The following is a 24,642-nucleotide window of genomic DNA, read 5'->3' as shown; positions in this document are numbered from 1 at the left end:
CGATATTGTGAACTTTGGCATATCTACAAAATTATAATTATTTGTTGTTAAACATTATTTGACAATCATGATTGTGGAATCCGCTGGACGCAGTTAAATAAGCGTATTTTTGGTGATGTCAATTATTTTAACTAGTTTAAATTAAATAAAATAAGACATTACATTTTACTTGGTGATTACATAGCAAATAGTTGATGACGTTCTCCAAAATATTACTCAGTGAAATGTTTTTACCATTCCTTACTTATATACATATATACCAGAAACTAAGGGTGCAGTTTCATTATTCGATAATTCGATCATTTTACAGTATGCGAGGAGTCTAATGAAAATAATAGGTCCATGACACGCATCGTACGGGCACTCAGTTGACTAGTATATATGTCTTACTATCGCCCAAAATATACGGGTGCTAACGACTATTTAAAACGAAAAGGATTATGTATGCATGCAGTAAAACTGTAGCGAGTTATAGACAAATTAAACTACGCCTTAACCAAGAAAAAAGAGTCAATTTCACTAAAACAAAAAATGAGAAATTAAATATTTTTACGATGTAATATATTAAATAAATTAATATTCTAATGTATGAGCTAAGACCATTGGTTTACTAAAGATATTTAAGCGACTTTATCACAATAGTAACAATAAAAAAATATTCATACGATTTGACAATCATAATTCAATTATCAATACATAGTATAAAACAAAGTCGCTTTCGCTGTATGTCCGTATGTATGCTTAGATCTTTAAAACTACGCAACGGATTTTGACGCGGTTTTTTTTAATAGATAGATTCTTAAGGAAGGTTTGTATGTATAATAAATGCATAATATAGTAGAGAAACACTGATAAATTTAAAGTTTTCTAATGTGATGTCGTAAATAAGCACGTTTTTTTGCGCTTATATTGCAAACGCTGGCTGAACCCTACGAGATAGACCAAAATAATGTACTACAGTATTGTTCACCTTAAAAAGTTCAACAAAAAAGTCCGCGATGGTATATGTCTATCTCTTAGGGATAACCCAGCATAACCATTTTTATTCTTTTACGAAGTGATTTTAAACAATACAGCATTAATCCTTATCCATTTAAGTACCTTAAATAAATTGTGCATTTATTCTGTAGTAGGTATATTTTTCATTGCACCCGTGCGAAGCCGGGGCGGGTCGCTAGTAATAGTATATAATAAGTAATATAGCAACAGAAAACAGTCATAATTAAAAAAAATAAGAAAAAAAACACTTATTTGCAATTATACTGAAAAAGTACTACATGTTCGCTATATTTTTTTAAATACTGCCAGGCAGGCAAAGCTTTAAAAACTTGATTCATTAAAAAAACACAATTGATACGAAGTACTAGGAAAAATACTTTGATTAATATCTTAAGAAATTGCTAATTAACAAATTCTTAAACGTATAAATTTTTGATACTAAGTAGCTTGGAAGAAAATTTTTTACATAGCAACTGGGGGAACATAAGATGTCTTTCGAATTTGTAGCTTTTTATCATTTAAAACAATATGAATCAAGCATGTGTATGCATATTACTAGTCTTGATAATAACGTTATCATACGTAGTAACAGTAGCCCGACAACCATTTTGATTCTTAATACAGGTCCATCTCACGATATGTCCCTTGCTATAACTCCATCTGTTGTAGCGATACTTGCCGAGCACCATCACCGGGTTACCATAACGAGTCAACTCGAATCTAATACCGGCACCTGAAAACATATATTGTTGTAATGCTATAGTGCCAATATCAGTTCAGAAACCAAAGAAATGCTAAATAAAGTAATGTAGTAAGAATACAAATAAGGAAAAGATGATAAAGTATTTTACTTCTTGACACAATTTCGAGAACGCATGGAACATGCTAAAAGTAAGAAGGATAACAGCCAAACAGGGTAGAAAAAAATGATTAACACATATACTACTAAATAAATATAATGTAACGATAATTCTTTAAGACGCTAGACTTCTAGAGGTAGATACAAAAATTAAATAATAATCATGGTTTTGAACGCACTCTATTCACAATTTTGACTAAGAAGTCAAATGGTTTACCGTCACAGCACTTTTGTAACAAGTGTATCATAATAAAAGATTCTCTTTTAACTTGTTATAATATCAGTCCTTATAGCTTCAAGTGGACTATGTTCTAGCCGTGGTACATCAAATTAATGATTATGAAAATTATTAAATTTAATAATTTCACCATAATAGGTGAGAATTGTTGCTCGGCAGCCGGTTTGGTATTTGATACAGTTCCAGGAGCAACGAGGCCCTTTCATATTACTGCGGTTGTTGTAGCGATACTGGCCGTATTGTAGCATCGGTCTGCCGTATCGAGATTTACAGAACACAACCTTTTCTTTGCATCTTGCAAATTTTCGATACATACAATCAATTAGTTCATTCATTTAGAACAAGCGGTCGCGCGCGACTTCAACAGCGCAGAATTAAAAAAGTAGCCTATAAACATGCCCTCGTGCATCAAGTACCTTCGCGTCCAAGTCCCGTTAAAATCTGTCCGGCCGTTCCGGACATTACTCGGAACAAACGCGGCGTTACAGACATACAGACGATTTTTTTTAATTGGTGTTTCGTTATCAGCTACGCAAATACATCATGTGTACGACATATATTTTTTTTCGATATTACATACAGACACTACAATTTTAATAATATGTATAGATATAGACAATCAGGTAGTTAATCTACTCCACAATGACTAGTTAACACGTTAACTGCGAGGCCATTTTGGCGGAACTTTCAGCCAGTGCGCTTGAGGTCTGTTCGTGGCAAAGTTGAACTTTTTTCCAGTGCTATTGAGGCCTCTCCTGCCGCACAAAATTATGTTTTCGAAAAACATTTTTAAAAAGTCCAAATTAGACGATATTTGCTTGAAACTTCACTCTTATGAACTTAAATATATGCATAATATGAATCTAGCTTCGCATGGAGTTAGGACGTTTCGTTAATGAATAAAGTAAAATTAAAAATTTGTCATCGGTTCTGCCTCAAATCGCACTGAAAGGAAGGTCAATTAATGCCTCGACTAGTGATGGGATTAAAAGAGAGTTGTAGTTACGATAAATGTTTATTGAGTATTAATCGCTGAAAATGTTTTTCATTAAAACATGGTAAACAAAAAGATTTGTCACACTGGACACAAAAAGTCACAATTTTTTTAGTTTTCTTAGCAGCTTGCGTGCCATTCAATGTCAATCTTAATTTTTTGTAGCAACCTACGCAGCGCTTTCTTTGACCACCTCTTTGGAACAAATGATCAGCACATCTGCCGATAGGAAATCCTGAAATAAAATATATATTTTAGATCTCTTGTGTGTGTGTGCGTGCGTGCGTGTGTGTGTGTGTGTGCGTGGCTTTGTCTGTGCGTGTACTTATCCGTTCATCGATTTTAGGCATATATGGTACAAATTATGCCCTAGCGCGTAGTTATTTTACTATACCTGAAAGGAAAGGAAATTTCGTTTGTTTTGAATTTGAGTTTTGTTGTTTATTTTGGATTTCGTAAGTGTTTTTGCGTTTACTTTTTGTTTTTTTTACTCACAAGTGTGTTGAAAAACATCGTATGAGGGAGCATGATGATTGTTGGTCGCTCGGTTTTCTTGTAGAGGTCGCCTTTGATCACTGCCACCTCGCACGGAATAATCAACTTTGCTACCTAGTAGCATAACATACTAATATATGTCTTGTTTGCGTTTACGTTACCGTGTAGTACATATGTGAGAGTGTGTGTCTGTTTGTGTGTATGTATATATGTACCTTGTCTTACTAATTTCAGTATAGCAGCCGTGACCACCGAAGAAACAACTCGAACTTTCCAAAAGAAGATAAGACTTCCTACTATTAAGGAATCTGGAATTGTAAACCAGAAATATAAATATAACATTAAAATATATGAGTAATAGGTACATCAAGTTCCATGCTGCAGCATTAGCAAAACAATCCACACTTAAAAAAGGGCAAAATTGCAAAGGGGATTTTTGTTATTGAAATATTGGATTTTAGTCATGGTGTGACGAGAGCAAAAGCTGTTGCGAATAATCAGCAAAAACATTCAACGTTCTCTGTACAAAAACGATGATCAGCACACAATGGTAAAAATTGCCACTATGGACTAAACTTCTAATGGAACTGTGACTTGCTTAAAATAACAGTGAAGAATAATCCACAACTGAGCACACATTTTAAAGCAACACCCATGTGCAAAACAAAATAATGATGATAATTGAGTATTGTTAGTGGTGAATGTGCTGTCTTATCGAAACTTTCCACAACACTAAGCTAGGACGCGCGTCGCCCGCGCCGCCCGCGCTTCGTGCAGTGCGGCCATGATGCCTACAAATTTTGAGATAGATTTGACCTCAATCCGCACTAGGCGTAATTAATTTCTTTTCAGTTCGTTTGGGGAGACCGGGGACCTCATTTTTATCTAATTACGCCATTGGGCTAAATATCGCAAGAGAAACATTTCTATATATTTGTCTCTGTCGTACTCATAGAAATACTGATCTAGTAGCCTCCCGCACAGAGCGAAACAACCCGATTTTGACTGCCGCACCAGCGAGAAGTCACGCTCAGGGCCTGTCCTGCCTCAATTCGCAGTTAACTTGTTAAAGACTTCCTCTGACTCTGGCTATGCGCTAATGCAGAGGTTAGAAACTTATGAGTTACTAACTGTCGCCCGCGACTCCGTCCACGCGCAATAAAAAAAACTTAATTTGTATCTGTGTTCTTCTCGGAGATCCATGCAGCAGTTCTGAAGATACCTTCCAACAAACATCCTTCTAATTTTTTACATTTGTATTATTAGTAAGGAGATGATTTTCTTTTGGGCATAATAAGAAAATAGTATTTTCTATGGATTATTTATCTACACAGTTGCATCACTTCTACCGCCAGAAAATACGAAATTAATAATTGAAAATGTCGGTTTAGTGGGTTTCAAATTAAACTGAGTATTTTTAACAAATAATTGTCAAGAAAAACTCCAATTCATTGCACAGTGAATACTTTTATTCCATTTTCAACATTTCTAACGGTCAATTCTACTAGACGACTGTCTTTCCACTAGACGACTTATCACATCGACGGATATCCAACGACTGCCGAGCTCCTGACTCAATAATCAAACGCTGTTTCAACCCCACCACTCTCAATCCATTCGCCGGAAGTTGTCACAAAAGAGTGGCGGGGTCGAGCAGCATCTAAGAAAACTAAAACTACCTTTTATAAAATTATTACATTCGGCCATCCTACGAAATGTGTAGCCTCCTGGCACACTAAAACATCAGGAACTCTGCCAATTAATTACTTACTAACTTAAGTTACTTATTATAATTTTGAAGCCAATATAATAAAATCTTAATTTAACAATATAACTATAATACAATATTATAAAACGGTATAAAAGCATCTATTTTCCTCATAAAAGTATTCAACCTACGTAATAATTATTAGAGACTCAAGTAGAAGCTCCTATGAAAGATTTAAAATCGCAAGTCGATCAATCTAACCAAGAGCTTGATAAAAGTCTAGACTTCCTAACGGACCAATTAAAAAACATTGAAGGTAAGTTATCTACGTTAGCTGAGGAGGCGATCTGGAAAAACGGACATCGCTACTTGAAGAGCGATTAGATACTTTGGAACGTTTTCCTCTAAAAACAGCCGTTGAAATAAGAAACGTCCTTGGTAAACAAGCAGAATCCAAATCCAATCTCCTACAAACTTTTGAGCGCCTAACTAATACTTTGGATGTTCAAATTGAGAAGAATGAGCCGACTCCACAACGTCTACACAGTCGTTGTCGAATTTACCAATACTTGGACTGAAATGGATGTCCTAGCGTCTGTCAAAAGCACAGAAAAACAGAACTGACGAACTAAACTCCAAGCAACTTCCTTTCGTCGGAGAAGTCATTCCAGTTTACATGTTATAAAGATTAAAAGAGATTAACAAAAATTAAAAGAGTACATTTTCTCGCCAGAGAATTAGCAAAGGCAGAAAAATACGCTCACAGCTGGGTTAAAAATGGTAAAATACTTTTACGAAAAACAGAAGGGGCGTTGTCATTAAAAACGAAGATCAACTACATTCATTACGGACACAAAATAAAATATTCTACGTAGTACAATATTTAAACACATTTGTATAACATATACCGTCCATATTGTTATCTTGCTTGTTCATTTTATAAATGTAATATGTAGACACATTTTACTAAAACATAAAAATCAACACTCCCAAAATAATACAATTAACTGCCAATAATCAACTTACTCTTATCACACATATTACCACCGCATCATAGAAGTGTACAATGCCAGACATAGTTATAAAATTCACCTTAGTTCCCCAATTTGTTTATCATACAAGTATGCTAACCTTGAAATTAATGTCCCATATTACGGTTGCTTAATTTGTAAATACTGGTACTGTGTAAACATCAACACACTGTACGGCCTATTACGGTAGTACCGTTCGAGAACATTATATATTACTCATGTACACTAAATTGATGAAAAGTTACAATAAAAGTTGCAATATACGTGTCATATTACTAATCTACAATATCTTATATACAATGATATAAATATCAATTTCACACTATCAACTAACATTATTAAAACTCATGACAATAAAAATACAACATCAATCCTCCAATAGTGTCAACTTCATGAAAACTGTTATTGTTACTTAATAACGAAGCACGAATTTTGTTTACAAAATCAAAACATACGTTTTATCAATTTAAACCTCTATTAATATGTCGTATTATGTATACACATACTAAGGCACTCTGATGTTTTACAAAACAAACAGCCCTAAACGTAGTACTTATATCCATTCATTTTTTGGTAGGAGTACTAATGTACCCTTAATTATATCCGACATACAAATAATGTACCACACAATCTCAATAATTAATGATAACATCGACAACATTGTACCATCTAAGGCACAAAACTGCACATCTGAAGAATTCAACTCGTTAATAAAATCACCAACACATAAACTAAAGATTCTAACACAGAATATAAAGAGTATATTGTGCAATTTTAACGGTTTCCTACTACTTCTTTCCAGAATAGCAATAAGTCCTGGCACCATTATTTTATTAGAATGCTGGCTTAACAATTCTTTATGTATCCCTTAAATAAAGGGGTAACATACTAGTAGTCTAGAATTTTTAAAAAAACCAAAACGATGGCATAATGATATACACTAAAAACTATTTACACTGATTCCTTTGAACATAAACTTTCAGATGCTACCTGTATTATAACAAATAAAAAAAATGGTATTATCCTAAAGTCCATTAACAGATCGCAATCATTTCATAATGTAATACCATTCCTTAAATCATTAGAAGAACTATTAATCTCATGTAAGAATTATAAAAAAAAACATCGTAATAACAGGTGATATGAACATAATGTTCAAAATGCTCTCACCGACCACGATACCATATTCCTTCCTAGTCATGGATACTAACCAAACAAAACCCTTTTTCACTATCACTGTTACCAAGACTAATTACAAAGAAGTTTCTGAAACAATCAAAGCATCAGACCTCTCAAAAATATTTATTACTGCTCATTGTAACTTGGCCACAAACTATCTTTTAGATAATATATCTAAACCAACCAGACACTAAAAAAACTCTGGATCTTGACAGGACTATTAAGGTGCATGAAAAATAGAGATCGAATGCATATGAAATTACGAAATCAACCTGTTAATGTTATTTTTATTGAGACATATAAACGTTATAGAAATCACTGTAAAACCCTTCTTAGAAATGCAAAAGCCAATTATGAAATAGAACGTCTGAGGGAAGCTAGTAAAGCGAAAAATATGAAAATAACGTGGCGAATCATAAACGAAATTACACATTTTAAAACAATTCCCAAGGTATCACAAGATCTTCTAGAAAATAACCAACTATATAAAAAAAAAGCAGTCAACGATGTGAATAGTTATTTTGTTAATATAGGTAAAGCTCTCGCAGAAAATATTGCTCCCGACACTGATATAAGTAATAGTCTACAGCCAACTAATACAACACTAAATTCCGTGATCCTAACAGATGCCGATATACCTGAAATTCTGAACACCATTAACACGTTAAAAATCGATAGCTCCATGGCTGGGACAATATTCCCTCCGCTGTACTACGCCAAAATAGTTACTTACTTGCACCAGTCATAACACATTGTTAATCTTTCCCTACAGTCAAAAGTCTTTCCTAAATCTCTTAAACATGGCAAAAAATACCTATGGACAAAAGTGATGATAAAATGATTGTTGGTAACTATAGGCCCAATTCCATATTAACATTTTTATCGAAGGTTTTTGAAAAGATAATTAACAATAGATTGGTCAGTTATCTAGAACACAACAACATGTTCTCTAAAAATCCATTTGGCTTCCGAAGAAATAGGTCGACTTCAAATGTCGTACTAACATTAACAGAATATGTCGCCAAAAACTATCAGAAAGAAGAGTATTGCTCTATTTCTAAATCTTGCAAAGGCCTTTGACACTGCACCAATACCGCTACTTTTAAACAAATTAGAAGGTCTTCAAAACAAGGAATCAAAAATGTTCAACTGAACCTTTTCAAAGACTACCTCTCGGATAGGACACAGAGCATAAAGATAGGACCTCATATAAGTGACCCCTTAACTGTTAGCTGTGGTGTTCCGCAGGACAGTATACTAGGGCCTACCCTCTTTCTAGTTTATACAAACGAGCTTTGCAACCTCCCAGTCGATCGCGGTATCATTATCACTTATGCTGATGACACAGTTTTAGTTGTCCAAGGAGACACCTGGCCTGAGACTTTTGCATCAGCCCAGGGAGTGTTTAACAACATCTCAATGTGGCTCAGAAATAATAGATTAACATTAAATATAGAAAAAACAAAGCATGTAACATTTTCCATTAAGAACCCGAAGAATTTCGAGTCCCTCTTTCTACTTGCACACACCTCATCTACCTGCCAAAACAGGTTCCCGAATATCATGTGTAAATAATGCCAGACCATACAAAAAGTTACCTCAATTAGATATCTTAGCGTAATCAATTAACTCAGCGAATCAGAAAATTAACTGCAGTTTTCAAAACATCAGAGTTTGTGCATATAAAAGACATCATTAAAATGTTATATTACTCCCTATGCCAGTCTGTGCTAAGTTATTGTATTTCGTCTTGGGGAGGTTCAAATAAAATAAATCTTTTTCCGCTCGAGAGAGCCCAACGCGGTATACTAAAAAGCAGCACAAACCGCACATACAGATATCCAACAGCTAACCTGTACAGGGAATGTAAAGTTCTTACAGTAAGGCAACTATATATACCGGCTCTTATCCTTCATCATCACTCATCAATTACATACAATCACGAGCTAATCTTCATTCAACGCTCCGCACATAATATATGTGAAGTGCCAAGAGTTCATACTACGTTTTCCGGAAAATTTTCATACTTCTTAAGCCCATGTCTACATAACAAAATACACAAAGAAAACAAAATACTCAATCTTACCTCTTTCAAATGCAAAATATATTATTTCATATTATACTCATTGATTTAATTGTATAGAACCTTTTCATCCTTGATACAAACATAGAACTTTACTTTTATAAACGTACATAAACATACACACACACGCAATCATACATCAATACACATTCATCCCAACAAGCGTCCTTACATACACACATTTACTTTTATTCTCACTTGACGACGTCGAAGTAGATGACGTCGAAGAAGCTCTTTTCCTCTTTACTTTCCTCCGTTTTGCGTGCTTACGCTTCCTTGGTGGAGTTGTAGGTAGCGTACCTCCAACTTAGTCATCGTCTGACGTCATATCTAAATGTATTAAATCCCTGGAATCATGTCTCAATCTCTCTTATTTACATCAAAGTTCAGTCTCAGTCAAATTTAAAGTCATTCATTTCCTACGGTCCAGCGAGCATCATTGCTCACTCAATCATTAAGTTCAGTCGTTTCTTACAGTCCAGCGAGCATCATTGCTCACTCAATCATTAAGTTCAGTCGTTTCTTATAGTCCAGCGAGCATCATTGTTCACTCAGTCATTAAGTTCAGTCAATTCTTATAGTCCAGCGAGCATCATTGCCCGCTCAATCAATATCCAGCGTACATCATTGTTCGCTCAATCATTATCCAGCGAACATTCATTGTTCGCTCAATCATTTTCCAGCGTACATCATTGTTCGCTCAATCATTATCCAGCGAACATTCATTGTTCGCTCAATCGGTATCCCAAAAACATGATATTTCTCCACTGTTTAATCGTTCGAAGCGAGTAATTTCAATAGACATAAATACAAAAAAATAAAAAGTAAGTAAATGATTCACACACAAATAAAGTTTCATACATAATAAAATAGAAACCTCTATTATTTATTTCCCTGTTGGGGGGTCTCGCTTGTATAACTATGAAATCATTACCCATATTCAATTTCCAAATATCCCGTAAAACGTTTAAAATTTTAAAGAATTCAAAATAGGTAGCATAAATAAAGAAAAGTGAAAATACGAGTTAAAATCACATTCGATACTTATAAATCAATAAGTCATTAAATAAATATTTTTAATAATGACGTAAATAATGATCTCAATAAAAAGTCTTTGTAACACTAGCTTTTACCCGCGACTCCGTCCGCGCGGAATAAAAAATATAGAAAAGGGGGTAAAAATTATCCTATGTCCTATTCCTGGTTCTAAGCTACCTGCCCACTAATTTTCAGTCAAATCGATTCAGCCGTTCTTGAGTTATAAATGGTGTAACTAACACGACTTTCTTTTATATATATAGATATAGAAGATATGCATAATTTCTATTTTTGGAAAATAGCCGTGATCAAATGCAGTATGACAGTGTCATGTTTATGCAGTATCGAAAGTAAAATAAAAAAATAAAAAAAATTAACAAGCGTTATAGCTACTTAGTATTTTAAAGTTTTTTTTTTTTTTTAATGTAAATTAGTATTTAAAATTCTGAGGGCGTTCATACCTGGATTTTTATATCCCGCTTCTGAAATGTCAAGAAAAACTCCAATTCATTGCACAGTGAATACTTTTATTCCATTTTCAACATTTCTAACGGTCAATTCTACTAGACGACTGTCTTTCCACTAGACGACTTATCACATCGACGGATATCCAACGACTGCCGAGCTCCTGACTCAATAATCAAACGCTGTTTCAACCCCACCACTCTCAATCCATTCGCCGGAAGTTGTCACAAAAGAGTGGCGGGGTCGAGCAGTGCTGCCATCTAAGAAAACTAAAACTACCTTTTATAAAATTATTACATAATTTATTAAATTTCTTTGAGTAAATTTGGTATTTATGTAATGTGCCGATCCTTGTAACATGGAATGCAAAGAGACTGATTACACTTTCCACAAAAACTATTAACTTTTTTTACTCTATTTTTAGTTTCCTTAGCATTAAATGTCTGTCTCAGCTTGGTGTAACATCGTACGCAATTTCTTCTCTTTTGGCGCTTTTCAAGGAAGTGTTCAAAGTACTTCGTTCTTCCGGCATATTCTGAAATAAAATATTTTTATAGTTGGTTATAATATTATGACAAAACTAATATTAAGTGACTTCAATTCAATAGACTTAATAATATTGGCATTTATTTTCGGGATATTGATGGGAAATGCAATAAAAAAATATTGAAATTTTCAACAAAAAAAATAATTACAATTCTTTCTTTTTTATTTCCAATTATTTTTGAAAGTCAAATGAAGGTTCCAAATTAAATTTAATATTCTTTCCATTCCTGAAATACAAGGCGTCATGGACCCTGTACTGAAAATTTCATTGTGGCGGGACAGGTATTATTAGACCTGGTAACATTTAAGAAACTTTTTTCTTTTTTTGGGTTCATTTATAAATATGCATACGATTTTTTTTTTCTTTAAATATTAAAATAGTGAATTAATTATCACGAACCTGAAGTAGTTGGTCAACAGCATGTTCGCTTTAAAAGTTACAGCTATACGAGGTCTTATGTACCCGTAACGCACTGTATTAGAGCAGTTTTGTGCAAATTGTAGGGATGAGAAATAAAAATGTGATTTTAAACAAGTTTTATTGTAAGTAAACGTTAGAATAAAACAAAAAGAACTACTAATGTTTTTCATTGAAACAGCTCAAACAATAGTTTTTATTGCACGCCACACATTCAGTAAGGATTTTTTTTACTTTTTTGTCAGCTTCGCGACTTGGTAAGTGCTTGCGGAGTTTTTTGTAACAACCGAAACACCTTTTCCTTTTAACACCTTTTACTAATTGATGTTTTTCAATCGGTTTTAAAACGGGCTCTGAAAAAGATATGAGTTTATTAGATACGAACGATTTTCCTTGTGTGATGTTCGTTTGAATCTGCGTCGAAATTACCTGCATCATTGTTCCTTTCCTGAAAAATGATTTCCACAAATCGTAGCTTTGGTACTTTATTCCATTTTCTTTATTCAACCATTAACAGGAACTACACCAAATAACAATTCCATTACTACTTTCCTCCACCACTTCTTTTTTTAATGTGGAGTAATAAAACGGCATTAGGTCACTGAAATCGATGCCTTTTTTACTTAATATGAGCACACATACTGGTCCATAGGTTATTTAGTGCCTCGTTTTCTTTTCTTGTAACTACTAACTTGTTCCAGGTAGTTAATATTAAAACTCGTCTTTTGTCAAACTATATTTCATTATTTTAACTCTGTTTCTGTGCATTTCCTTATAATCGTGTGCCTTCTTTATAATTGCTAGAATAACTGTCTTGAACAAATGTTTTATTTATACGTTTAAAGTTTAAATGAAGAACTTTTGTGATAGGAGTTTTTCTGCTGGATTCAACAAGACATACTAATCTGTTAAGCTTCTCCTTTTCGTGTTAAGATTTTTCATCAAATGCAGCAGTACATTTAGACTGTGATCAACTTCTTAGATATTAATTTGTTTACTTATACTTTTTTTGTGCGTTCCTTAAAGTTTTTTGATGTGTGTACTTTATAGTTATTTTTAAAAATATTATAATATTTTGAAAATTTCAATATTACTTTGTAGCAAAAAAAGGGTGAAAAAGTTGCTAATGAATCACGTAGTACGTATAATGTATAAAAGTAATATTTACAATTTTTTATGCAAGATAACTAAAAACAATACAATTACGTATAAAAACATTTTACATCAAAATATTCATATTTCATATGAAATTCAATGGTTATGTTCTGTTTTAGTTTTAATTATAGTATCATCAAAAGTGATGACATTAGCGGGACAACCATATTTGGCTTTTACACAGACCCATCTGCCTCTACGGTCATTGCTCGAACTATGCCGATTAAATTTGTATCCATCGAATCTTAGATATCGGAACCCTCGATTGGTTACTCCAAAATAAGGCTCACACTGATCTGGAATATAATAAAATATTAGGCACAGGTCTGCGAATTACACAGTCATACATAACCCTGTTAGCCCCCACCCGTCGCATGGTAAATGGTTAAAACCGTTACAGTCGAGAAGTTACCGAGTCCAGCGAAAGTATAAAAACCAAAGTGATGTACCTACAGTTCTAATTTTAAACCTAAACTTCGTTAAAATCCATCTTTTTTTTAAGATAAATGAAAGTCGGCCATATTTAGCAACTTTTTAATTCGAAATGCTTTAAATTGTATTTTAAATAGATGAGAAATTGTATGAAATGAAATAAAATCCTATACATATTTTGGAATTTTTTTTAATAACAAAAATCACGATCTTAAAAATATGCACGATATTCCTTGTACATTGTCAATACTGAAGAATAGCATAGTCCTCTCACTTTCCGTGTTTATGATCATTGCTTATTCTGATTATATCCTCGTTGATAGAAACCAAAGTGGCGCGACAGCCGTGACTTTTGAAAGAACACCTAAAAGTCAACTTGGGACCCGCTCTTCTATGTAAATGAAATCTGTTACCGTTGTAAATAACAAGAGGTGCACCATTTGGGGTATATTCAAAATATGCTGAAAAAAAAACTCTATATAAAATCTGCCGCACTAAGAGTTATTAAGTGGTCTGCATTAGTGCAGATTTAGTTTAAGAAAACAATTTTTAGCACATCCCTATAGTAAATTTTACTATAGTTGTTTATTATAAATAAAATCATTCTAATATTATAAATGTCAAAGTTTAGATGGATGGATTTTTGTTACTACGTATCTCCAAAACGGCTTAACGGTTTTCAATGAAATTTATCACAGATGTAGTACATATTCTGGAAGAAAACATAGGCTACTTTTTTTTTTAAATTTCATGCGGACGAAGACGAGGGCAAAAGCTAGTAAACAATTAATTTCATTGACTGTAAGATACCATGTTATACTGAGACTAAGATCAGTTCAATCGTTTTTTTTATATAAGAGAAGGGTGAGGTGAACATCAAGGTGTTCAACGACGCCCATAGACATCTTTAAGAACGTATATTCACTTTTTTTCAAATTCAGAACAAAACTATTTTACGCTAGTAAATATGTAACTTTTTTATATCATTAGATGACAAACGAGCACGGGCAACCTGAATTCGCTGAAACGGCGAAACGATCGTTGCCCATAGACATCTGCAATCGAGAGGACACAAAGAAAGAAAAAGTTTCCTCTTCCTATGCATCCCCTCCTCCGTTAAATTACACGGTTAGCATAATTCAGGATAGGTTAAAGCATAAAATGGATCGAAACAAAACACAGTTTTTTTTCCTGTTTTCTATTTAGAATTCTACAAAATTTATTCGATATATTTAAACTTATAATAAAGTCAGTTCATCACTTACTATTAAAGAAGCGAAATGTCTGATACAATATAAGAAATTAAAAAGTCCATTTAAATCATTATAAAAATAGTTGCGAATCGGATTAATATTTTAATTTTTAATTATACTTCTTGAAATCGACAATTCAATTTATATCAAAACTAAAAAAAAAATAAAGCTAAAAATTTACAAACTTTACAAATTTTGAATTTTTACTAAATAATAGCTTAAAATATATAATACATTAAAATACATTTTGAGAAGAAAAGAAGAATTCAAATACATAACGTATTCTTGTCATTGACATCGAGATTGTTCGGTGTACTTGACATCCTAACAAGTTAATCGGATCGAACTATCCACAGACTTTCATTTGAGCACTAAGATTTGTAAGGAGACCTAGGTTTGTAAAAACCAGATTTTGAAAAAATATATATAATTTTAAAATTCAGATTAATTTTTGTTATACGATTTTGAATTGAATTGCAACTTCTAAGAGAAATAATATGGCCTCTAATAAGTTACATATTATTCTCTCATTTATATTTAAAAAAACAATCAGTGGATACAAAATTATATTTTTTTATAATGGGTTACATTACCGGACGTAAATTACACCGAAAATCTCATACTAATTTTGACATATTTTACGATGGCACTCGTCAAAAACATTGGATCTAGGCCCACATGTAACAAACAACTTTAATTTTTTTGTAACATACACATATAAATTTAATTTAGATATTTGAGAGGGAGAGTCAGATAATTCTAATACAATACAATTCATGTGTGCGAAAAAGTAAAAACAAAATAAAAGTTAAAAATTGCTAAAAACTAAGTAAGGTGATCGCAGCTCTGTCGGATCAGGTGGCAAGACCTTCCACTGACGCGATTAAATTACTGTGTTCTCTATTGGGACGCATAACCATAGAAGAGGTAAGACTTTAGGTCGGATTGGTCGATTCGAGGGTAAATGCTCGAAACTGCACTATTAAATCATTGAACAAAACATGGTAACATCGGATAAGACTTATAGTCTAGTTAATATGTACATATCTAATGATTATGCTCATTATTTGTACGTATGATGATGTCATCAATAGTCATTACGGAAGCTCTACAGCCTGCCGGTGTCCTGGTACACGTCCACCGCGCCTTGGGCCCCTTGTATTTGTACACTCGATTGAAACGGTACTTGCCTAACGTGATCACAGGGTTACCAGCCTTCGTCTTACCGAATATTGGCACTGAAACAAAAATACACGTTAAATGGCTAAAATGAATAGATTACTAACTTAAAGCAACGCACAGATAACAAGAAAATTGTGCGATTCAAAAATTATTTTAAAAAGTTTTCCCCGTCAAGTGATTTACAAAAGAAATGTAAGGTCTATTTTTTATTTGTTAAATACATATTTATATGATTAACCGTAGATTTCTCAGATCAAAATCGCCGTTAAAAACATATTGTTATCATCGTTTTGTCAAAGATAATGACAAGGATGACAATATATTTTATTTAGATAGAGATTTTGATCTCAGAAACCAACGGTAAATATATTATATGATTATTTGTTGGTTTATACAAAATTATAAAATCCTTACTACCAATTGAATAAAATTTTGTGCCTTTATCCATCAAAAAAGCTGTAAATACCAATACCAAAGAATTTTTAAACTTTTAACCAACGATGTAATTCAAAAACAAACACTGAGTTTTTCCAGGGAACATAAGTAAATTTATTATAAAAATAAAACATCATTTTTTTCAAAAAAATCATTGTATTTTCATCAAAAGTTAATATGTAAAACAAATTTTAAATCAACGGTTAGTGTGTCTAACATTAATAATTACACTAGCTGTCGCCTGCGACTCGGAGCAAGCGAAATAAAAAAAACTTAATTCTATGTGTTCTGCAGACTACGTTCTACATCTATGCCAAATTTCATCGAGATCCGACGAACCGTTCTGAAGATACCATCTAACAAACATCCATTCATCCAAACATTCGCATTTATAATATTAGTACTAATATAATAATAAAATTTATAATATTAAAACTAAACAAATTTCATATATTCAATCACTAATTATGATTATGAGTTAGGTTAGACATTATTAACATACCATCATTTGTAGTTTTAATGTAAGCTTTGCATTTGGTCCGGGATTTGGTTGTACACTGCCATCTAGTGGTCACCTTTCCTACGTTGCATTTTGAGAACCGAAAAGAACCGTCCCACAGTGCTTGACTACCTTTGCTTGTCTCCAAAACTGTTACTAAAAAAAGAACAGTACATTGAATAAATTAACAACAAAATAACATAAAACGTTTAAATTCAATTTTATCCAATAACAACTGGTTTGTCTAAGTTCTTCGTACAAGTACTTCTGCAGTGAATCGTCATAAATTTTAATAAGAAACGAAAGTTTGTAGGGTTAATTAAAGAATAAAACAACACTATTAAAAATCATAAATACATGTTCTTATGTAAAATATTAAAATATTATTCAAGATAAACATTACTCACGATTAAATACTGAATAAAACTTTTATTTATCCACCACCAAACCTAAGTAATATTTATGTTAGTAACATAGTGCACTTCGTCTCTTATAAACTAACTTAACGATGTTAGTAAAGACTACCGTACTAATACTAGAAAGTTACTAATAACAGTATAACACTTAAATCTACCCACCCTATAAACTGAAATACTAAATATTAATGTTTGCCAAACATTAGTAAATCAATTTTAGCTTGGAGTGCATTTGCAAAATGTATTTGCAATTTTTGACGCGTATAGAAAAGCACCGGTTCATTACTTAACGTGCGTTTCCACTGGCACGAAATCATAAACATAATGCCATCTGTCTCATTCTCTTTGAAAAAGAAGAGATAGCAATATCTTTTTTACAGTTTCTCCAGTGGAAACCAATAGCATTCGTTAACATCTAATTCATAAAACGTAAAATGTACTAATTATATAAAAATATTTTATTATTAATCCCCGATATGCTTACATTATCTACTTATTATATAACTGCCCAAGATTCCAATTGTTTTATTTTTATTAATAATAAAATTTATCATATAATCCAAACCAAGAGATTTCAGTTATTGATTGATTCATAATTTGTTATTTACATACAATTTTAACAATTATCAACCTTCAGATTTTCCTCTTAATACCGTCTTTTTTTTAATAATTTGTCTAATTAAAAATATCCATAGATAAATAGACCCCCGTAAAACATTAAATTACCTTATCTTCAAAGTTTACTTACAGTATTTACTTACATATTGTCAAAATTTAAGTGATAAGTTTGATGTTCATAGTCCCAAAATTTAAAGTGGCCTATCAATGTACACCCTAACCATTTATGATCATTGAACTAAGCATAGAACACTGTTTTTCTAACTTTCATAAAATTGGTAAATCAATTTAACTTATGGAAAGTTTATAAATAAAGTAATAAATCTTAGTTAGAATCTGTTAGCACTGGTATGTGCCAAGGGGTCGTGGAAGCCCCATACACGAACTATTGCATTATCCATTGTATGAAGTGATGCTCTGCAGCCGGCCTTCGCTTTGACACAGACCCATCTGATGCGACTTCCGTATTTGTTTACTCTATTAAAACGATACTGTCCTATCATGATCACAGGATTTCCACGCTGAGACTGGGCGAAAACTGGATTCAAATCTGCAATGCACACTATCAATTAATACCATGTAGTATAGCGTATAGATACCATGAATTGAGGAAAATTTATCCAGTATTAAACATTTGATTCAACAAAACAAAAATAATGTGACGAGTTTATTCGTGATTCAAAAAAAATTACATTATTCTATGATCTATTTATTTCAACTATCATGTTATTTAAGTGATTAATCTAAGTGATTGTTACAAAAACTTCGGTCTATTAGAAACAGTGTAGATCCTAAAATTGGAAATATTAAGCATTTTATGAAACAACGTTTTTTTTTTAAGGATCTAAATTCGGTTCATACAGTTAGTCTCATTAATTTACAAATCTTGGTAACATATTACATCTTGAGACGTAAACAATTTTTTAACTTTACAAAAATTAAAACTAAAACTAGCTTAACATAATTAAAGTCATTAATAAAAATATTGTTATAGAGAGTGGCAGAAAAATCTAAATCTTATATTTAATCGATTTCACTTCATCATTGTACTGTGTTTTTGGTTGTAAGAAATGAATATTTATAAAGCATGAGTATTGTAAGTTTTCACAACAAAACAATTGGTTGAACTATTTATTTTATTAAAATAAAATTAATTTACAAAGAAAAAGTTTCATTACAATATAAAATAATCACACTAAGGTTCTATGACTGAAATAAAAGAAGGTTAAAGAATCAATTGAACTTTAAGCAGTAATAATAAATTGTGTTCTTAATAATAACATTATTTATTAAGTAACTTATAGATTAATAGCTGTTTTTCTAAATCTAAAAGTTGTGTTAAATCTAACCTAACATAGTCTAACAATAATAAAATTAATAGTAATATTTTTTTTTCAAAACACAATTATTTTACAGACATTTTAGTTTACAATACTCATCAATGATTGTGTTTGCCGAGAGTTTTAACTATAACATTATCGACCGTGGTAATGGCAGCTGTGCACCCGGATTTCTTCTTAATACACGTCCACCTTACTTTCGATCCCCAGCATGCATGCTTGTTGAATCTCCACTCACCAATCTGCACGATCAAATTCCCTCGCTGAGACAAACCGAATTTTGGCTCTGAAAAACCAAATAAAAAAAATTATATTATTGTCCTATAACATACATGTTAGTAACTACTACAATCTATACAATTAAAAAAAAACTTTGTTAACCATGGCTGAAAAAATAACTACTACTACTCAATAATCTAATTAAAAACGTGAAAAAAAACATAGTTTAAAGGAAAAAAAATATCACATTACCGAGAAAAATCATTACAGGTAAAAAAAATACTAAAACGGTGCGTAATAGTCGGTAGATTTAATGTAACAACAAATATTGAGATGGAAGATAACAGGCATAGCCTTGATTATCATATTTCTATTGTAATAACTTTCAATTTAACAAGTTATACTTAATCCAAAAACAAAAATACAGTCTTCTATAACACACAGAATTGTACTGTTGTATACAAACAATTCGTCTAAAAGTATATAATAATAAAAATCTAAGGTATTGGAAAATATATCCTATAATCTAGGTAGTAAGGAATGAAATATCTTTTTGTCCACACTTATTGCACTCATACAAATATAACACACATATATACATAACTGTTTTTCATAACATTTAATAAAATAATAACATTATTAATAATTACTACATAAAATCAATATTTCGTTGATTTGAGTTTTTCTTTTAATATTAATTATAATCTATAATATTCATCTTAATATTTTGAGTCACATCAAGTGATCTTTTTGGTACCATAAGGTAAACAAAGGTACTTTAAATTTAGCCTATAAAATATCAATAGAAATCAAACTGCTTTCAAACTCATTATTTTTACACAATAGTGTAAAATACTAACACACTTAATAATTCTTATATAAATAACTTCTACAAAGTACAACTTAAATTTTAGAGAACCTTCAAATATTTTACACCTTTGGATGATAAATCTATCAATTTTAACGTTTGAATTGGAGTGTAATCATAGGATGTCTACGATCGGTACATTCATTTATTCATTTTAACACACAATAACCAACAATTTAAGTACAGAGATGAAAGCAGAAACGACTGACTCCGACACCAAGAAAGAGAGTGGCTGTAGAGAAATCTGCAGGAGCCCAAAACTTGTAATGGACCGAGGTGATACAGCACCTCGATAAGTGCACTCTTATTATCAGAGATCTTGACACGATGCAGTAGATGCGTCACTTTTTACAACACAATTTTTAATTAATTAAGTGTGGATTCAATGATTATGCCAGCCAATGAGTTTGACAAGTTTGTTGTCAATAGTAACAGCAACACATCGGCAACCAAATCTCTTCCTCGCCTTACACTCCCACCAAGTTTTCAATCGTCTGGTCAATTTCTTTATAAAACGATAGTCGCCCCACAATATAGTGGGATTGCCAAATTTTGTTACCTCAAATTTTAGAGGGCTACCCAAGCCTGGAAATGAAGATACCATTTTTAGAAATTGAGATTACCTTAAGTATAGATCTAATAAACTACAATTCTAAAAGTTGAACTAAATTTTTTTTTTTTGAAATCAAATTTAAAAGATATACCAGAGGTTGATAAGATAAAAGCGACAAACTGCATAGACGACTTCGTAGTGATTCTTGGAGTACACTTACACGAAATAAAAAATAATATGCTACTGTCCAATTTTATTTGATAAAAACTAGATAACCATAAAAATCATGTGTAAATAAAATCGGATACTGAAGGAGGTTAAAAATATTAATGGTTGTGATTATCTGAGAGTTTAACGATAGTCTCGCCTTCGAGGACGACAAAAGAGTTACATCGACCATTTGTTTTGATGCAGCTCCACCGTGTCATAGTTCCTTTTTGCCTCATGAATTTGAACCTGTAGCCGTTCACCACGATCACTGGGTTACCGTATTTGCTCTTGCTGAAGTAATACTCATTACCTAGAACAAATGGACGCATTCATTAAAAACCAATTACTTACGGTCTTCTATAATTTATATAAAACTTTTCGGGTTGTAGTTATATGATTTTGGACATATGTTTATTTTGATAAGGTCACATCTGGTTGACGATCACAATATAATAGTAATGACCTTTTAATATTGCAAAATACGGTCATGAATCAGAAATATTTTGAAATACCCAAATATTATTACTGAGGCACGCCTACACTAGGCTCATATTCTTACCATTTTCGAATTCTCCATTGCTTGATAAAATAAGCTAGTAGGTGAAATACTAATTGGGCTCTTTTTCTACAGTTTCACTAATATTTCAGTTTTTTTATATCAAAAGGTAGCAAACGAGCAAACGGCCACCTGAATTCGCCGAAATAGCGAGGCTACCGTTGCTCATAGACATCCGCAAATGTAAACGCTTTGCCTACCTTTAATCAACGGAGAAGGGGACGCACAGAAAATAATATTTCCCCTTCCTTTGCGTCCCCTATTCCGCCAAATCCACATCCCCTTCCCATCCTATCTTAATAGGAAAAGGGTGGGAAGGGAAAGAGGACTAAAATTAGGCCTTCCGGACCACACTCATCAGACGAAACGCGGAATTGCTTCCACTTCACGCCAGTCTTCTGTGTGCACCGGTCGACCCGCCCCATTAGTGCACCCAATAAATATTTCTGTTGCGAGATCTATCACTGTTAAGGTTCAGGTTTCAAGTAAATCAATATTTAGTGACGTTCTTATTTCTCCAACTCAGATTTAATTAAAAAACAGCTTTAAATTATAATATTATTTAATAATAAATCATTTTAATAAATAAATTATTTCATAATATTACCTATTTAGCGTGGTTATGCATGTTGCGGGTATAGAGTATTTTATTTCCCATTGTATTGACGCGGGCGATGCATGCCGCTTTGTTGCACTTCCATGAAATCCTAGCGCCATTCTGGTAGTTCCTCGAAAATCTCATACCTCCATATAGAAGCATCATTGTACCTTTAGGTGTGTACACGAACCTTGGAACTGTAACATGCAATCATTCCTTTACTACCTTAAAAATGGAAAAATCAATTGATACTAATTAAAATCGAAAAAGAAATAATTGAAAAAATAAGTCTCAATTTATTGAATGACTGGAAATTACAAATTCAGGTTCCAAGGTAATGAATTATGAAGATATGAGATAAAAAAAAAACTTTGAAATTTGAGGATTATTAGATGAAAAAGAAAATTGCCACGAATAATGGATGTGTACAGGTAATTTGAAAAGACCAACTGATCTGTAATGAAATGTTGCAATATTATAGATTTTTTAGGCAAAAATAACGTACAAGCTACCTTTTATTCCCGAAAATGAATGAGTTCCATGTAATGTGACAATTTTGTTATTTTCACATGATATATAAACAACTATTTGGATAACAGCTAGTACGTCAATTGTTTAATGATTGTGATCATCATTGAAACGAACGATACAACCATCGAGGGTACTGACTCTAGCACGACATCCTTTGGGTTGCCTCGTGCACCTCCAGTTCACTATGGTTCCATTATTGGAACGTTCACAGAAACGGTGTTTGCCGATAACCAACTGTGGCTTACCCATTCTTGATACGCTCAATATAGGTACATCTGGAAAGAAGAAACTAATAAAATTATGCATCGCACATTTTTGAAATCACACAGTATTAAACAGCCACTCGTAGTTTTATTTTCAAGTGAAATTCTTTCATTTTTCAAAAGATATCTGGCACCTTAAGTTTAATAGTTACTAGTCAAAAACAATTTAATTTTCTAAATATTAAGTCGATTCAAAGACGTGTTTTTGTTTATGGATTGATTTAAATTGATGTTTTGATTTTAATAGATGGGAAGGGGATGTGGATTTGGCGGAAGAGGGTACGCATATAAAGGGGTAATACCCTCTTTCTGGGCGTCCCCTTCTCCATTGAATAAAGGTAGGCAACGCGTTTGCATTTGCGGATGTCTATGGGCAACGGTCGCCTCGCTATTTCGGCGGATTCAAGTGGCCGTTTGCTCGTTTGCCACCTTTTGATATAAAAAAAATCATATTTATTGGAAAAGTAAAAAATAAGCCCGAATAAAATTATTAGGAGTATGTTAAATAAAAATCAGATGTCTTTCACTTTAAGCGGATTGATATTAATATTATATTGCTGTTTATTAAAAACAATAAAGTAAATATGTACAAACAATATCTAATATAACGTATATAAGTAAAAGATTCAGCTTAAATAACAAATATAAGGCTCATAATTTTTATAAATATCACCGAATTACGTATCGTGTCATAATATCACTGAAAGCTATGCCTACGTTCAATTAGTGCCGCTCCCTTATATTTACAAGGATACCATTTAAAAAGTTTACAAAAACGAGAGTAAAATTCGTTTGTTTAGTAACGGGGTCCTAGTACCAATTCTTTCATATTTAATCACAAAGCGTAACGTCATGGATCCTCGTTACACAACTTTATATGCTCGAAACTTAATATTCATTCACTAAGTTGCATTGTTCGATTGTTTATTTCACCAAAACAAAAATGAAGAAAAATAAACTATCCTTCAAGGCAATTAGACTATCTTTAACTTCAACAATTCATAGGCGTAATTCTTAAAGCTAGGGATCCTTCTTCGCATCAGCGGGTAGACGAAGCCAGAGATCGGTTTTAGGCATAATTCTTGGGAAGTTGAGCGCATGAAGAGCAAGTAAAGCAGCACGGGGCGATGATACAGGAGAGGGAAGTACTGGATGAGGACTATTAGGAGGTCGTAGTTGTACGAACGCGCCGTTACCACATCGGGCGTGAGATGGAGGTGCATGGTTATGCTCGTCGCCTGAAGGGAGCAGCTTGCCTCCCATCAGCCGGACCCTCGCCTTGCAGCCCATGTGCTTCGAGGAGCAGTAGAAGAAACGTCCTCCGACTTGCGAGTACGTGAAGCCGCGCAACACTAAGATGTACTTGCCTTTCTCCGTCGGGATGAATTGCACATCTGTAATGCCGGAATACGTTAATATAGCATTCTACATGTTAAATAAAAATACTCATATAATACTCAT

The 24,642-nt window shown here is 32.7% G+C and overlaps 1 protein-coding gene across 28 annotated transcripts in view; it reads right to left on the bottom strand.

Annotated features, from left to right (window-relative positions):
• LOC106712905 (protein tramtrack, beta isoform) overlaps positions 1-24,642 on the bottom strand; it is a 247,179-nt gene that overhangs the window by 177,793 nt on the left and 44,744 nt on the right. The window contains exon 5 of one of the 28 annotated variants that reach the window (XM_045679297.1): positions 24,187-24,575. The exons of the other annotated variants lie outside the window; for them this stretch is intronic. Within the exon in view, the coding sequence (XP_045535253.1) occupies positions 24,202-24,575 (374 nt within the window). The 3' untranslated portion in view covers positions 24,187-24,201. Of the gene's footprint in view, positions 1-24,186; positions 24,576-24,642 lie in introns of those variants that run through there. 28 annotated transcript variants of the gene reach the window in all.

The sequence above is a fragment of the Papilio machaon genome, chromosome 9 (genome assembly GCF_912999745.1).
Source record: "Papilio machaon chromosome 9, ilPapMach1.1, whole genome shotgun sequence".
NCBI lineage: Eukaryota > Metazoa > Arthropoda > Insecta > Lepidoptera > Papilionidae > Papilio > Papilio machaon.
The sequence above is the reverse complement of the archived record's forward strand: the minus strand, read 5'-3'. Positions and strand labels throughout refer to the sequence as shown.